The following is a 13,477-nucleotide window of genomic DNA, read 5'->3' as shown; positions in this document are numbered from 1 at the left end:
TTACCGCCTTGTTCTCCGCAATTCGGGCCGGGCCTGCTTGCAGAGTTCTTCTGTAAGTGGTGTACGATGTTAAAAGGACACTCCAGCCACCATATGCATATGATAGTAGCATTGCCCCTTTACATTTTCATGTGGTCTGTTTTGTGAATGTAGAATTTCTGTGGAACCCCCCCATATGCATTGGCCCCTTTCCACACCCCCCAGTTAAATACCTTGCAGGAGGAGTGTTCAGCTGCACACATCTTCCTGCAAATCAATTCACCTCCAGCCAGGTCCCGCACTGGCTCAGGTGAACGCTGCATGAGGAAAGTGCTGTCATTTATTTGAATAGGAACACTTGCCTGTCACTGATTGACAGCTTCAAGCAGCCAATCAGTGGCAAGAAACGGATCATGAAGGAGAAGGGCCGCTGCAGCTGCAGGAGAGCATCTTCTCCATAAGAGTGTTCATTTATTATTCTCTCTTTTGGAAGAAAGTCTACGAACATACTCACAGAGTACTTTAATATGTATTCTTCTTTAGAGGGGGTGACGGGGACATTAGACCGTCCCTTCAATAGACTTGGCTTCTGCCACGCCACCAGCAGACATGCGCAACTCAATTGGGCCGCAGAAGGGTGTTCAAATAAACAAAAGCCTGAATACGAAAGCATTCTACGCCATTGTACACAACGAAAAGTCATTTTTATTTGACTACTCTGCTTTCAGGCACTATTTTGTAATTCCATCCGGATACTACTAGATAAAAGACTCCACAATAATGAACTCTGTCCATGATTTTACAACACTTTGGCAAACATCGTTAATCATGCCCACGGTTAAGCTTTTCCTACGCAATATTCACAATATAAATGTATGTATGGACATTATGCAAATCATTAAAAACAGAATCATGTTTATGGCCCGGAAAACTCAACAAACTAGCAATGAAACTCTTGAAAAACAACTTGTTTGTTAATAATACTTGCTAGTCTCATGTCTCCTGGCATAAAACCAAACACTGCTTAGACTTACTTTGATGCCAAAGTTCATACACAGATGTAAACCGATTGCATTTCTACATCAAGCGCGGCCGAGAAGCGGCAGTTGTTGAACTACTCCCATTGTCCTCATCCAGCTTGATGAGATTTTTGGCTGCCCTCGTAATAGCGATGCCCTTGGGTAGACCCACGCAGTAGATCACTAACGCTGCTATATTATCATAATAAGAATCTGTGTTCTTTAAAGCTGACTTGGAAAACAATCAGTGCAATTTAGGAGACAAAAGGAAAGCAACCAACTACCTGCGGATGATTGAGTGCAGGTTCAAATGGCAACAACACATTCCATATGTTTTCTTAAAAAGAATACATGGCTTAACGAGAAGCTGCAGCTCCCTGCCTCCTCTGTGGTCCAATGATTCTCACCACCGATTGGCTGCTTGAAGCAACCAATCAGTAGCAGGAAAGCACTGGCAGCGCTTTCCACATTGGTGTAAGCGAGGACTAGTCAGACCCCATCCCGGCATATGACGTTTACAGAGTCAGTACTGGAATTGATCGGTGATAAGTATATCACGCGTCAGGAGATGTGTCGCCAAATACATCAGCTGCGCAATATGTACCCGGGTGTTGGTGAAAAGGACAAATGCATATGGGGGGTGTATTCTGTAGAATCCCCCCATGTATTCCCAAAGGTGTACCCCAAGTACATTTAAAGGGACTTGCATTAAAGTACATATGATGGCCGGAGGCTCCCATTAATGCATGAAACATTTCGGCTGCGGGTAGCAATCTATCGGAAGTATAACTTGATATACGCTCATGGAGTACCGGCATGCAGGGCACGCTTCATGTCGCCTAGTCGTGTTCGTCAATGGATGCCCTGTACGTATGTCTTACGCCTTAAAATAAAACATTGCAGAACGTTGTTTGGACTACACAGGTAATTCTGATCAACACAGACCGTTCGGCAACAAATCACAGCCCAAAATGGGGAAATCCATTCAGAAGAACGGCCGAGATGGCAGCGAGTCACACATTTTATAATGTGATAAGGGGGTGACCTGCATCTCCATCACCACACGACAAGATCATGTAAATGTACCGGAATGTTCAGTCCTACAAACCCGGAGTATTAACGTACACAATGGTTTGACTTTATGTCAATTTATCTACAGTACGCATAAAATGGTATTCTTGTGCAGCAGTCAGCAGGGACGGTCCATTGGTTTCCATGGTGACTGCTCCAGAATCCGAACTTTGCCTTGGAATAGCTCTTTACAATATGGCCTGGCATTTGTAACTGTTCTAGGTGCATACTTCAATGGTCTGTGAGGGGCAGGAGCTGCCTCCAACCCCCTGCGCGCAGCTGTCTTGGTAATGTTTTCCGGAACTTGAACTGGAACCTCATATAAAAAGGTTACCAGACGCCCCGGGATCTCCCCAATAACAGTGAAGGGTACACGGCAGGAAGCTCCCACGAGAACCGCCATATCAACAAACGATAGCACGCACTATTCATAAAAACAACAAGAAGCCCCCTCCCCTCTTACCAGCAGCTGGGGAGGGTACCAGACCGGCCGGGTCCACTTTCTTATTTTTATTTTTTATTTTCCCTAAGGCGCAAGCGCAAAACTTCACGACGTAAGGGAGGACAGAGCGCTGATGTCATCGCGTAGCCCGCCCCCTCCCTTTCCGAACCATTTTGACAAGCCCCTTACTTGCATTGATAGCAGAGGCTGCGCGGTGACGTCACTTTTCCGCGCCATGACGGTGAGCGTAGATGTGCCGTTGGTAATGAAGTGGATCTGGCCAAGTAGATAATACATACGGTCGCCCGCTGTAGGTAAGAAGGGCGGACTTGTCTAACACCGTGTATTGTCCTTGCGGGATTTCAGGCCATACAGTGCCAGTTACTGGTACAGCCGTACGCTGGAGTTAAAGCTTATTTAATTAATATTGGTTATTTAAGGCCAGTGTGTTTGTAGGGTCTGGCGCTGTGGAATAATATGTTACTGCAGTGTTCGTTTACGTAGTGCCATCACATACCGTTGCGTTGTACAAGGAATTAAGCAGACTGGGTAAAATTTGGTTCTGGTGAATAGTTTTAAGTTAATCTTATTGCTATAGCAACTAGTGGAACGATCCAATCAGCAGGGTCATTCTATTGGTTGCTATGGTTATATGATCAATTTTAATTGTACCAGAATCTTTATGCGAGATCACCTGTGACAAATGTGAACAAACACAGAAGTTGCAAATGTTTGTGGTCATTTAGTTCAGCTCGGGGGTTAAACATGGGGGATGTCCAGTGAGCCTCCAGTTGCTGGCAAAGTACCCCAAATAAATGTGGAGAAGGTAACTGATTCCCCCCCAACACCCCCCCCCCCCGACTTGAAGTTACTTTTTTTCCCCCTCTGGAAACGCTTTGAAACGCCTTAAGTATAGAATTTGTAAACAAGCTTAGCTGGCAGCATATGTAGAAATATAAGCCACCGATGACCATTCTGTTTCTGTTCCTTTGGAGAATAGACATTGGGTACCTAAAAGATCTGACTCAATGTGTTTCGTTTAACACATATAGGGTTCACGTAAACGACAAAGTTCCCAAATGCCTTTGTGGATTTACGAGATCAGGCGTAAGCCCTAACCTTTTCTACATGCACGTATACGATGTAAACATTAAACTGCATGCTAAACATGCAATTAAAACATTTTGGACAGTTTCTTCTGCACACCATCTAAGTGTGATTAACTCGTAAGATGAATTTTGTTACTAAATTGAATATTGAATCTTTCTGGTCGTGGTACCTAGTATTCTGCCAGCGGTTAATCGGTATGATCTTTGATTTGCCAAAGTAAACGCCGTGACATCAATCACAGACCTGCTAATCCCAGTGCACATTATCGCTTTGCAGCCTTAAGTACACATCACTGACTTGATAGATCTCCTTTTCATTTAGGAGGGAAGAAAACACTTGGCTTATGTTGTTGCAAGTACGTGCTATAATGAAGTGTGCAGGGTTTCAGATGGCTGGAATAATGACTGTTGCGATTCGTGATTTCTAAGAAAAGAAAAAAAAAAAGAAACGTATTGAATGTTGGTGCTTTATGTACAGTTTGCTTGGGGGGTTTTGTTTATAAGTATCAATAAATATAACAGCAATATATCTGTTATTTTACAACAGGACCTGCACACCGGACTGTAGAAATGGCCCACATCACTATCAATCAGTATTTACAACAGGTAAGCATTTTAAAAGCGATCTACTCCCATCATACCTGTGATAACTAATTGTATTCATTCAAACCATAGCTAAAGCTTGAGTGTTTTGCCAGTCAGTGTAATTCTTTTGGAGATATTTAGCTTAAAATGTAATTTCATGGAAGCCACGATCAACAGCATCCTGTGGCAGAGCCAATGCTACCTAATAATGCCATTTTTGGAGCTTTACTCCCTTTGTCTCACCCCACCCTCACAAAAGAATGTTGCCCGAACTAGTCGAAAACCATCAGCAACTTAAGGGTGCACTCGAGCTCTTGTATGAAATTTACCTTGTAATTCACTCATCGAAAAGACTAGATGGATTCATCAGAATCCTCTCTATACTTATGGGATGTTTCCCTGCCGCCCAGGCCCATTGCCATGCAGAAGATGCGCAAGATACTCATAATCAGCAAGGTCCAGTGCTGGCTTGCAAACCATTTCCCAAGGTGTAATATTCCTGTGCTAATTTGCATTTGGTGTTTAGTTCATTTCAATGACTGCACTTTCCTGAGTCATTGGCTGCATCTGGAACTCTGCACCTTAGGTGGTCTCCTTCATACCCATATTGGCCCTTACAATCCATCATGAATGCTGCTGCCAGGCTTACAGTATGTTCTTTACACATTGCTCTACTAACGCCTTTCCCCTCTGTAAATGTCCTCGTTTGCTGCATGTACACATCAGGGCTCAATCTAAAGTCCTGGCTTTCACGTACAAAACCCTCTATTTGCATCTGCTGACTTAACTCCAAATGCACATCTACTCTCCTCATCTCATGATCTTTGCCTATTCTCTAATCTCTGCCTCCCACTTTTTAAGGGCTGCCCCTCTCCCCTTGAATGCCCTACCCTGCCTTTTCAGACTCACCCCAGTCAACTTTTTTTTTTTTTAACAACAAGATCTCTTAAGAATCCCTTCTACTGGTAAGCCCTGGTAAGCCTGTGATCGGACAGGTTAACTTCTCTCCTCCCAACTAACGCTGCCTCACCTTTCCTAGTCTCACTCAGGCTGTTGAATGACTCCAGTCCATACCATCATACTTTGCAGTCGTTCTCTAAGCGTGTCTAGCAATATACTTTATTTAATCAATGTTTACACCGGAATACAGTTTTTAGGCTGGTCTACCTCCCCGTCCAGTGTAATATACCACCATTCTCCTTCCTGATTGAAAGCTCTTTTGAGCATGGCTCCTCACTTATGGTTTCTATAAGTCTTAACTGCTATGGGGTACACCACTATAATGGTACTTTACAAATCAGTAAGTCATATCATTTTCTTTTTTATGGTACAATGTAGGTGCAAGAAGCAATTGACTCGAAACATGGCTTTCATTGTGCAGACCTTGTTTCATTCAGACACCCTCATGTTGCAAATCCAAAGTTACAGGTAAGACAATAGCCGATCATCATATATTATTATTCTTCTTATTTTGATTCTTTATGGCAATGCCAATGAAGTCCATTCCCCTTTAGAATAGTCAGTGGCTGGTTTTTTAATTAAGTAAACTAGGCTAAGATGACAGAGCTGTAACACATGCAAGTGGCATTATGTAAACTGCACAATATTCTCAAACATATTTTTAATTTGATACTGGTAATAAAAAAACAATAGTAGTAATAGTATTTGTAGAAATTGATTTAATTGCTTGTATGTATGTGTGTGTGTATATGTGTATGTATATGTGTATATATATATATATATATATATATATATATATATGCATGTGATACTCTAATACTTTATTATAAAGGACACTGCCAGAAACAATGTGTCCAGTTCCCTGCAAGCTGATCACAGATACTGCAGTTAACAATGGAGGCCAATGTGGCCCTTCTTGCTGATCACTCTGTGATCAGTAGCAGAGGAAATCAAAGTGAAAAGAGGGAGAGCTTTTTTTTTTCCCCCCTCTTCAGAAATATTAAAAAAAATATATATATAAAAACATACATTTAGAAGTAAACAGAGCCCAATGATGTCACCATGGCATCATAATAGGGAGCTGTCTGGTTCTTGGAGTGATCCCTGAGGCATTTCAAGACCTCAAAAGTTTCTGCAGTCAAATGGAGTCCATAAGAAATATAAATTAATAAAATCCCTTCCCTGGCGTCAACCCAAAAGTTCAGTGTATTTTCAGTATTTATAGAAATGTTTGCATATATATCTGTGCACTGTTTTCAAAAAAAGCTGACACACTGTACATCTAAATACCCACGTTCATTAACATTATATGTGTGGAATAGTATTCATAGTGTCTGCATTCTGTTTATTAGTTGTCGTCTCCGGAAGAAAAGTGTCAACAAGTGCTGGAACCACCGTATGATGAAATGTTTGCAGCTCACTTAAGGTAATAAATGAATAAATAAAAAGGAAAAGGGATGACAGAAGATGGCCTTTTTTTAATGATTTTTTATTATTATTTACATTCCTCTTTAATATATTAGTTCTCCTCTCTGTCTTTGATTAAAAAAAAGGTTTATTTGAAACCCTCTGTGTGTTTCTCGACATGCTATAATTAACAATGGTCTGTTCTTTCTTTCTTTTCTAGGTGCACATATGCCGTGTCTAACCATGATTTTGTTGAAGCATACAAATGCCAGACTGTTGTTGTTCAATATCCTTTTTTTCTTTATCTGTGGGAGTAGCGGCAGCCAGTCATTGGTGTGCCGAACACTAACGTGCGTGCGTATAAAACATTCATTCTAATGATAACGAATTGCAAAAATGCTGCAAATTCGTTGCCAGGTGTAGCTGCCGTTACAAGCCGTTTTGGCGCTGCTTGATGAGGTAAAGTGGTAGAAGTAGTGAAAAAATGGGAGATGGTCTTATTGGTTGTTATGGCTGTGAGAGTCGTTCCTTACTTTTTTAAATCTGGCCAATCAGCATTTACAAAGGGAAGAGACGAGCGTTAGATATATGTGTGCTGACGCCATTTTACCTTGTCAGTAGCAGCGGTAACAGAGACAGTGTGTGAGACAGTGACCGTTAGTTTAGCGGAGGCTGCGATTGATGCTCATCGCTCACCTGCCATACTGCAAGTATGTTCCTGAGTAGAGTTTAGTTGATTAAGAAGGTTGCCCATTAACGCTACCAGCCAAGCCTGTAATTTGTAATATCTTTCTATCATATCATCCTTATTGATAAATATTGGTGACAAAACCAGACATTATAATATATAGTATTGGTGAAATTCAGTCCTGCTCCACGGTGTGCCTATCATGTGCCAGTGACTACCTGCCCAGACCCAGTGCTCTACTACTATTGCTGCTTCTGTACCTCTATATATAGGGTTTTTAAGGAATTGTGGTGTTTAAGCCAAAACTGTGGCCATCTAAAGTGTTACTAATCTTAAATCTGAGAGTAAATTAGTCTGGGAAGGATCCTGACATCAGTATGCTTTCCTTATCGTAACACATCATTTTTGAAAACGTTCCAGTCTCATAAAGAAGAAAACTGGTAAGTGTCCTGCAGATTTCCTCTTACCCTCTCTTGAGGGCTTTTTAGCACTTTTTTTTTTTTTTTTTTTTTAAATTCTCTTATTTCCACCTTACGTTTTTTCTGTCGGTAAGTAGAGCCGGACGAAAACTTCTCCCCAAAAAAACCCCAGCATAACGTGGTACTTCCCAAAAATGTCCCACACAAATAGCACACGTGCCATTCTTTCTGGCAATGCAGCAGAGTAGAGCTGTCAAAAGGGCAGACATAGGACAAGCTAGAGGCCTGCAGTCTGCGGACATCACACCACCAGGTGTGTATGAGGGAGAGGAGTCCCAATTCCATCATCGCAAGAATAACCCCCGGGGTCTCACTGTCTGCATGCAATTCTTTGCCACAACAACTAATCTGCATCTCCATAGACGAGAAGGGTAATAATGGTGGCCTAATACTCTTCTTAAAGGTACACTCCAGCAATCATATGCACTTTAATGGACGAGTTTATACTGTAGGCAGGAAATGTGCTTTTATTTACTACCGCCATCTTAGCGCTGATCGTTCCTTCTGATATTTTGATGGCTGCAATAACATCCTAGTGGTGGCTCTTGATATAAGAAAAGAAAGTACTTGAATGGAATGTCCATGCTTTCTGTGTAATGGTACGTATGATGAAGTGGGGACATGCCGAGATATGCTATTTTGGAATCCTCCTATTATGCGTAAATTAAAGTATTAAAGCAACAGGCATGTGGCTATTTAATCATAAGTAAAAGATTCAATTCCTCGATGTCCTGCTAACATGATTGTGGCTCTCCTCCTTTATTTTCCTGATCCAGCATTGAGTGCCTCGTTTTTCCTGTTTTTCTTTGATATTGCAGGGCCTTGCCGGTAATGTACGCCATCACACTTGACTTGCGGATTTTTGCTAACAGTGTAAGTGACATAATTCCTATTCTCTGGTCATAAACTGCGAGATGTTTGGCCGGTATACCGTCTGGGACACATCTTGCGTCTCAGACTCTACATACTGAAATGCTGCTCAGGGATCGTTCAGACATTTTGCCAACTCAATATTTGCGGTATTGCTATTTATTGGTCATGAAATTGTTTAGGATTCTGTCTGCCATGGTCAGTGTACCCATCTATACAATTTTCCAGCATGGCATTAAGGCCAGAGAGGAGTGAGCTCTCAATCTAAAATACAATTTTGACTTTATTTTAAAACATATTAAATATGATATAGCAGCTGGCATGGTATTAGTATGATGTCATAAGAGTTTAGGCCTGTGATTTTATTCTGCAAAGAAAAAACCTTTCAAATGACAAATTAAGGTTTATTTTGATGTGTACTCTTTGTCACTAGCTTTCCCTCTGTTATTTAAACCGTACCCAGAGTTGCAAGTCTATGTAATGCTCTTTTTCTTATTTCCTAAGGCGGATCAGCAGCTGGTAAAGAAAGGAAAAGGCAAACTTGGGGATATGCTAGAAAAGGCTGCCGAGCTCTTGATGAGTTGCTTCAGAGTATGTGCAAGCGATACGTGAGTCTTCTCCTCTTCTTTTATTTATTTATTTTTAATTCATTTCTGTTTTGTTACCCCTTTTATTAAAAAAAATAAAATAGCAGCTTGTGTATAAATAAATAAGGTAAACATGCACCATGACATCGCTGAGGCCAAATAAGTATGTGGAGACGATTCTCAGAGTTACAAATAGCGTATTATTTATACAGTTCCAGAATATACTGTTTATTTGCTGCATTTTTCCACAGACGAGCAGCTTTTGAGGACTCAAAGAAGTGGGGAATGTTATTTTTAGTGAATCAGCTTTTCAAGATTTACTTCAAGGTAAGCATTGAACATCCATAGAAATTCCCGTTTTGATAATAATGCAAATTAAACTGATATCGGTACCTTGCAGATCAGCAAACTTCACTTGTGCAAACCTTTAATCCGAGCCATTGAGAGTTCCAATTTCAAGGATGAATATGCCATGGCGCAGAGGGTTACCTATAAGTACTACGTTGGGCGCAAAGCCATGTTTGACAGTGATTTCAAGAAAGGTATGTTGCCCGAGGGATTAAGCAATGTAAACCAATATAGAGTGTTCTATTTTGACACGCACACACACTCATTGCACTCTTTTTACTTTAATCCCTTATAAATGTTGTCCCCACCACCAAAACTCTCCACCCTCAGGCTCGTTTGACAATATAGTACTTTAGTAACTATAGTTGCTTTGATTCAGTTACCCGAGTTTGAAATCCTACTATGATACCCAAAGCATCTGATTTGACTTTGGTGGCCATCCATGTGTTTAAATGCAGAGAAAATAATCATGCGTCACAATTTATCTGTTGCCATCATGCGTACACTCATTATTTTAATTTAACTCTAATTAGCTGAGGAATACCTGTCCTTTGCCTTTGAAAACTGCCACTCCTCCAGCCAGAAGAATAAAAGAATGATTCTAATCTACTTGTTGCCTGTGAAGATGCTACTGGTGAGTGGAAACATATAACACTGTGATCAGGGTAGTTTTGCATTATGGCTTCTATATTATCCTGATATTCATAATGTTTTTTGCAGGGTTTATTTTTTTTAATTTGTGCTTCACACCACCAAAACACTAACTAGTTAAAACTGTTTTTGCCCACAGGGACACATGCCAACTATTCACCTCCTGAGAAAATATGATCTGATGCAGTTTGTGGAAGTCACCAAGTCTGTTAGGTAATGACATTTGTAAGAAGTCTCTTACATGTGTGTTTTAATCACTTTGGCCCATGAGTATTTCAGTTCTCATTCATCTTTCATCAAAGTTGTAAGTGTAATGTAATTAATGCAGCACTAGCCCACTGATTTATGTTGATAAATGTTTCATGTGAGGTACTGTATCACATCTATCTTTTACAGTGAGGGAAATCTCCTCTTGCTGACGGAGACCTTGGCCAAGCATGAGACTTTCTTTATTCGTTGTGGCATCTTCCTGATTCTGGAGAAGCTGAAAATCATCACATACAGGAATCTTTTTAAGAAAGTGTAAGCTAAACACTGCTACACAGGGGAAGGGCAGAGTCATCTCAGTTACAACCAACTTCCATTTATTGTGTTAACTTCAGAAATGCTCAACTTGTGGTAGACATTCAAAGGCGACACACACTCTAACTAGCGAGCTATGCTTCCAAGAGCCCCAGCTTGCTACCTTTTTATAAAAGCTTACAGAACACCAGGATTTTTTTTATCCTTCTAAAACACTGTATTATTTTTATTACAAGGGAGAGAAATCACAGCATTTTTACAATAAAATCCAAAGGCTGAGTGTTTTCATTCTAATACTCATTGCTTAATCCAATATGTAAGTGATGATATTAGGATGGTATCCTGTTGAGCATGTTTCATGTAATGATAATTATATGTAGATAATTTTAGTGATTACCTGTAGCGCATAAAGCTACAAGAACAGATTCCAGTCAACAACCGCATAGGATTATAGATTCCTTGATCACAATTTACACTTTAGTAGCATTTTAGTTTCAGAGCCCTCACAATTGACACAATATATACACTACATTAATATAAATTAACGAACAGGGCATGATCACTGCAGCATGTGGGAAAAGTATATTTTACTGTAAACGAGCCAAAAGACTTCCACAGATTAACCTTATGTGGTACTTAATGATTTTATGATTCTACTGTTTTTATACATGAAACAACTGAGCACAATATTTTTTTTTTTATTTTTTTTTTACAGGTATCTGTTGTTGAAAACCCACCAGCTTTCTCTAGATGCTTTTTTGGTTGCCTTAACATTTATGCAGGTGGAAGGTGTGGATATTGATGAAGTGCAGTGTATTATAGCTAACCTCATTTACATGGTAAGTGTATGCCTGTTTCATGTCCCTCTCCCCTTTATACATAAAGCCATTTCATTGTACTAAATGTGAAGAGTTAGTATGTTCTCCATCATTGAGGGTATGGATATCCCTATTCCCTTGATCAAATTGACAATACTTACTAAACTGTTCCTTTGTTATTGGCACATATTCAGGATTATTTGTTTCCATGACCACAGAGACAGCTGGTGATTATAATGAAATTGGCCAAATTCCCTATTGCAGAGTTTAGAATGTAAGTGCATTGGGACTTCCAAGGCCTCATCCATTCTGAAGTCTAAAAGTCCTTAAGGATATGGGTAACACCATGGAAGAAATTCACATTAACATTCCAAACGTCTTTGGACTAAAATTAAAAAGGAAGAATTATAAAAGAAGAAGTCATGCCAATTTTTTCAGCGATGAGTGAAGCTGTTTGCCTTACCAGTCCCTGTCTTGTTAGTAGCGGCTCTTTACTGCAGCTCAAACAGCTGTGATGGATCTCTGCATCAACTAAACCAATTCTGCAGAGTACAGACAAAGCCCCCCCCCCCCAGTATTCCGCTTTTGTTTCCTCACAAGCTCCTTTATACCGTATTGGCTCGAATATAGGCCGCACTTTTTCCCCCCACTTTAAGTCTTTAAAGTGGGGGTGCGGCCTATATTCGGGGTCTAGCGCCCGACGCCCAGGACATGCAGTCCCGGGCGCCGGGCAGGCAGCGGGGTTAGGATACAGATCCCCCGCAGCGGTACAGGGGACCCGTATCCTACTCTCTGATACACTCAGACAGCCTCCCCTGCCAGCACTTCCCACGGGGGGGGTGCCGGCACGGGAGGTTGTCTAAGCGCATCGTGCGGTTGTCTAAGCGCACGATGCGTTTTACCTCTGGCCCCCCGTTGTATACGCGTATTGCGTAGATGTCCCCCGCCGGCCTCGCAAGACACCCGGGAGTCAGCTCCGGTAAGTCAGTCGGGGGGCAGAGGAGGACAGTGGCAGCATATCTCGGGGGGCAGAGGAGGACAGTGGCAGCATATCTCGGGGGGCAGAGGAGGACAGTGGCAGCATATCTCGGGGGGGGGGGGGCAGTGGCAGCATATCTCGGGGGGGGGGACAGTGGCAGCATATCTCGGGGGGGGGGGGACGGACAGTGGTAGCATATCTCGGGGAGGGAGGACAGTGACAGCGTATCTCGGGGAGGGAGGAGGACAGTGGCAGCATATCTCGGGGGGGGGGGACAGTGGCAGCATATCTCGGGGAGGGAGGACTGACAGCATATCTCGGGGGGGGCAGAGTGGCAGCATGTTTTTTTGGTGCTTTTTTAAAGAAAAAAAACTTTTTCTTTAAAAAAGCACCAAACTTTTAGGGTGCGGCCTATATACGGGGGCGGCCTATATCAGAGCCAATACGGTATTTGAATTTGTCCTCTGTAATGTGTATCATGTGATGTTTTTATATATGTGTGTACCTTATTTCTTTCTTTATTTTTTCTGCAGGGCCATATCAAAGGCTACATATCTCACCAGCACCAAAAACTTGTGGTCAGCAAACAAAATCCATTCCCACCACTGTCAACAATTAGTTAAACCCAGCCTAGAGATCTTGGAATCCTACCCAATAAACAATTTCATAGAGTTCAAGAAACTTCTTTGTACATTTTCTTTAATATTTTTTGTATTAAATAAAACATTTTATTACATTTGCTGTATATTATTTTCCTCCATCTACGACAAGTCCGTTTTTTTGTTTTTTTTTAACACGGCTCAACACATCTGCAGCGACATTACTCCTAGCCATGCATATTGCGTGGCAGCCTGTTGGGGGAGCTACAGCTCCAGTCATCCAGACACTATGGGGTTACTCACTAACCTCTGTAATACATTACTGCTGGCTTGTATAACGTGTATTAACTCTGTACGATTTCTC

The 13,477-nt window shown here is 41.4% G+C and overlaps 1 protein-coding gene across 1 annotated transcript; it reads left to right on the top strand.

The window, feature by feature from the left end:
• Nucleotides 1-4,190: 4,190 nt before the first annotated feature.
• LOC149276541 (PCI domain-containing protein 2-like) lies at nt 4,191-13,137 on the top strand. Its single transcript, XM_089503485.1, has 14 exons — nt 4,191-4,226; nt 5,544-5,633; nt 6,518-6,591; nt 6,793-6,879; nt 7,614-7,700; nt 8,558-8,612; nt 9,114-9,217; nt 9,448-9,523; nt 9,597-9,738; nt 10,078-10,178; nt 10,335-10,408; nt 10,592-10,717; nt 11,433-11,556; nt 13,048-13,137. The coding sequence occupies exons 1-14, from the start codon at nt 4,191-4,193 to the stop codon at nt 13,135-13,137; spliced, it is 1,266 nt and encodes a 421-aa protein (XP_089359611.1).
• The last annotated feature ends 340 nt before the right edge of the window (nt 13,138-13,477 follow it).

The sequence above is a fragment of the Sceloporus occidentalis genome, unplaced genomic scaffold, assembly GCF_023333645.1.
Source record: "Sceloporus occidentalis isolate IW3139 unplaced genomic scaffold, rSceOcc1.0.p SCAF_234, whole genome shotgun sequence".
Taxonomy (NCBI): domain Eukaryota; kingdom Metazoa; phylum Chordata; class Lepidosauria; order Squamata; family Phrynosomatidae; genus Sceloporus; species Sceloporus occidentalis.
The sequence above is the reverse complement of the archived record's forward strand: the minus strand, read 5'-3'. Positions and strand labels throughout refer to the sequence as shown.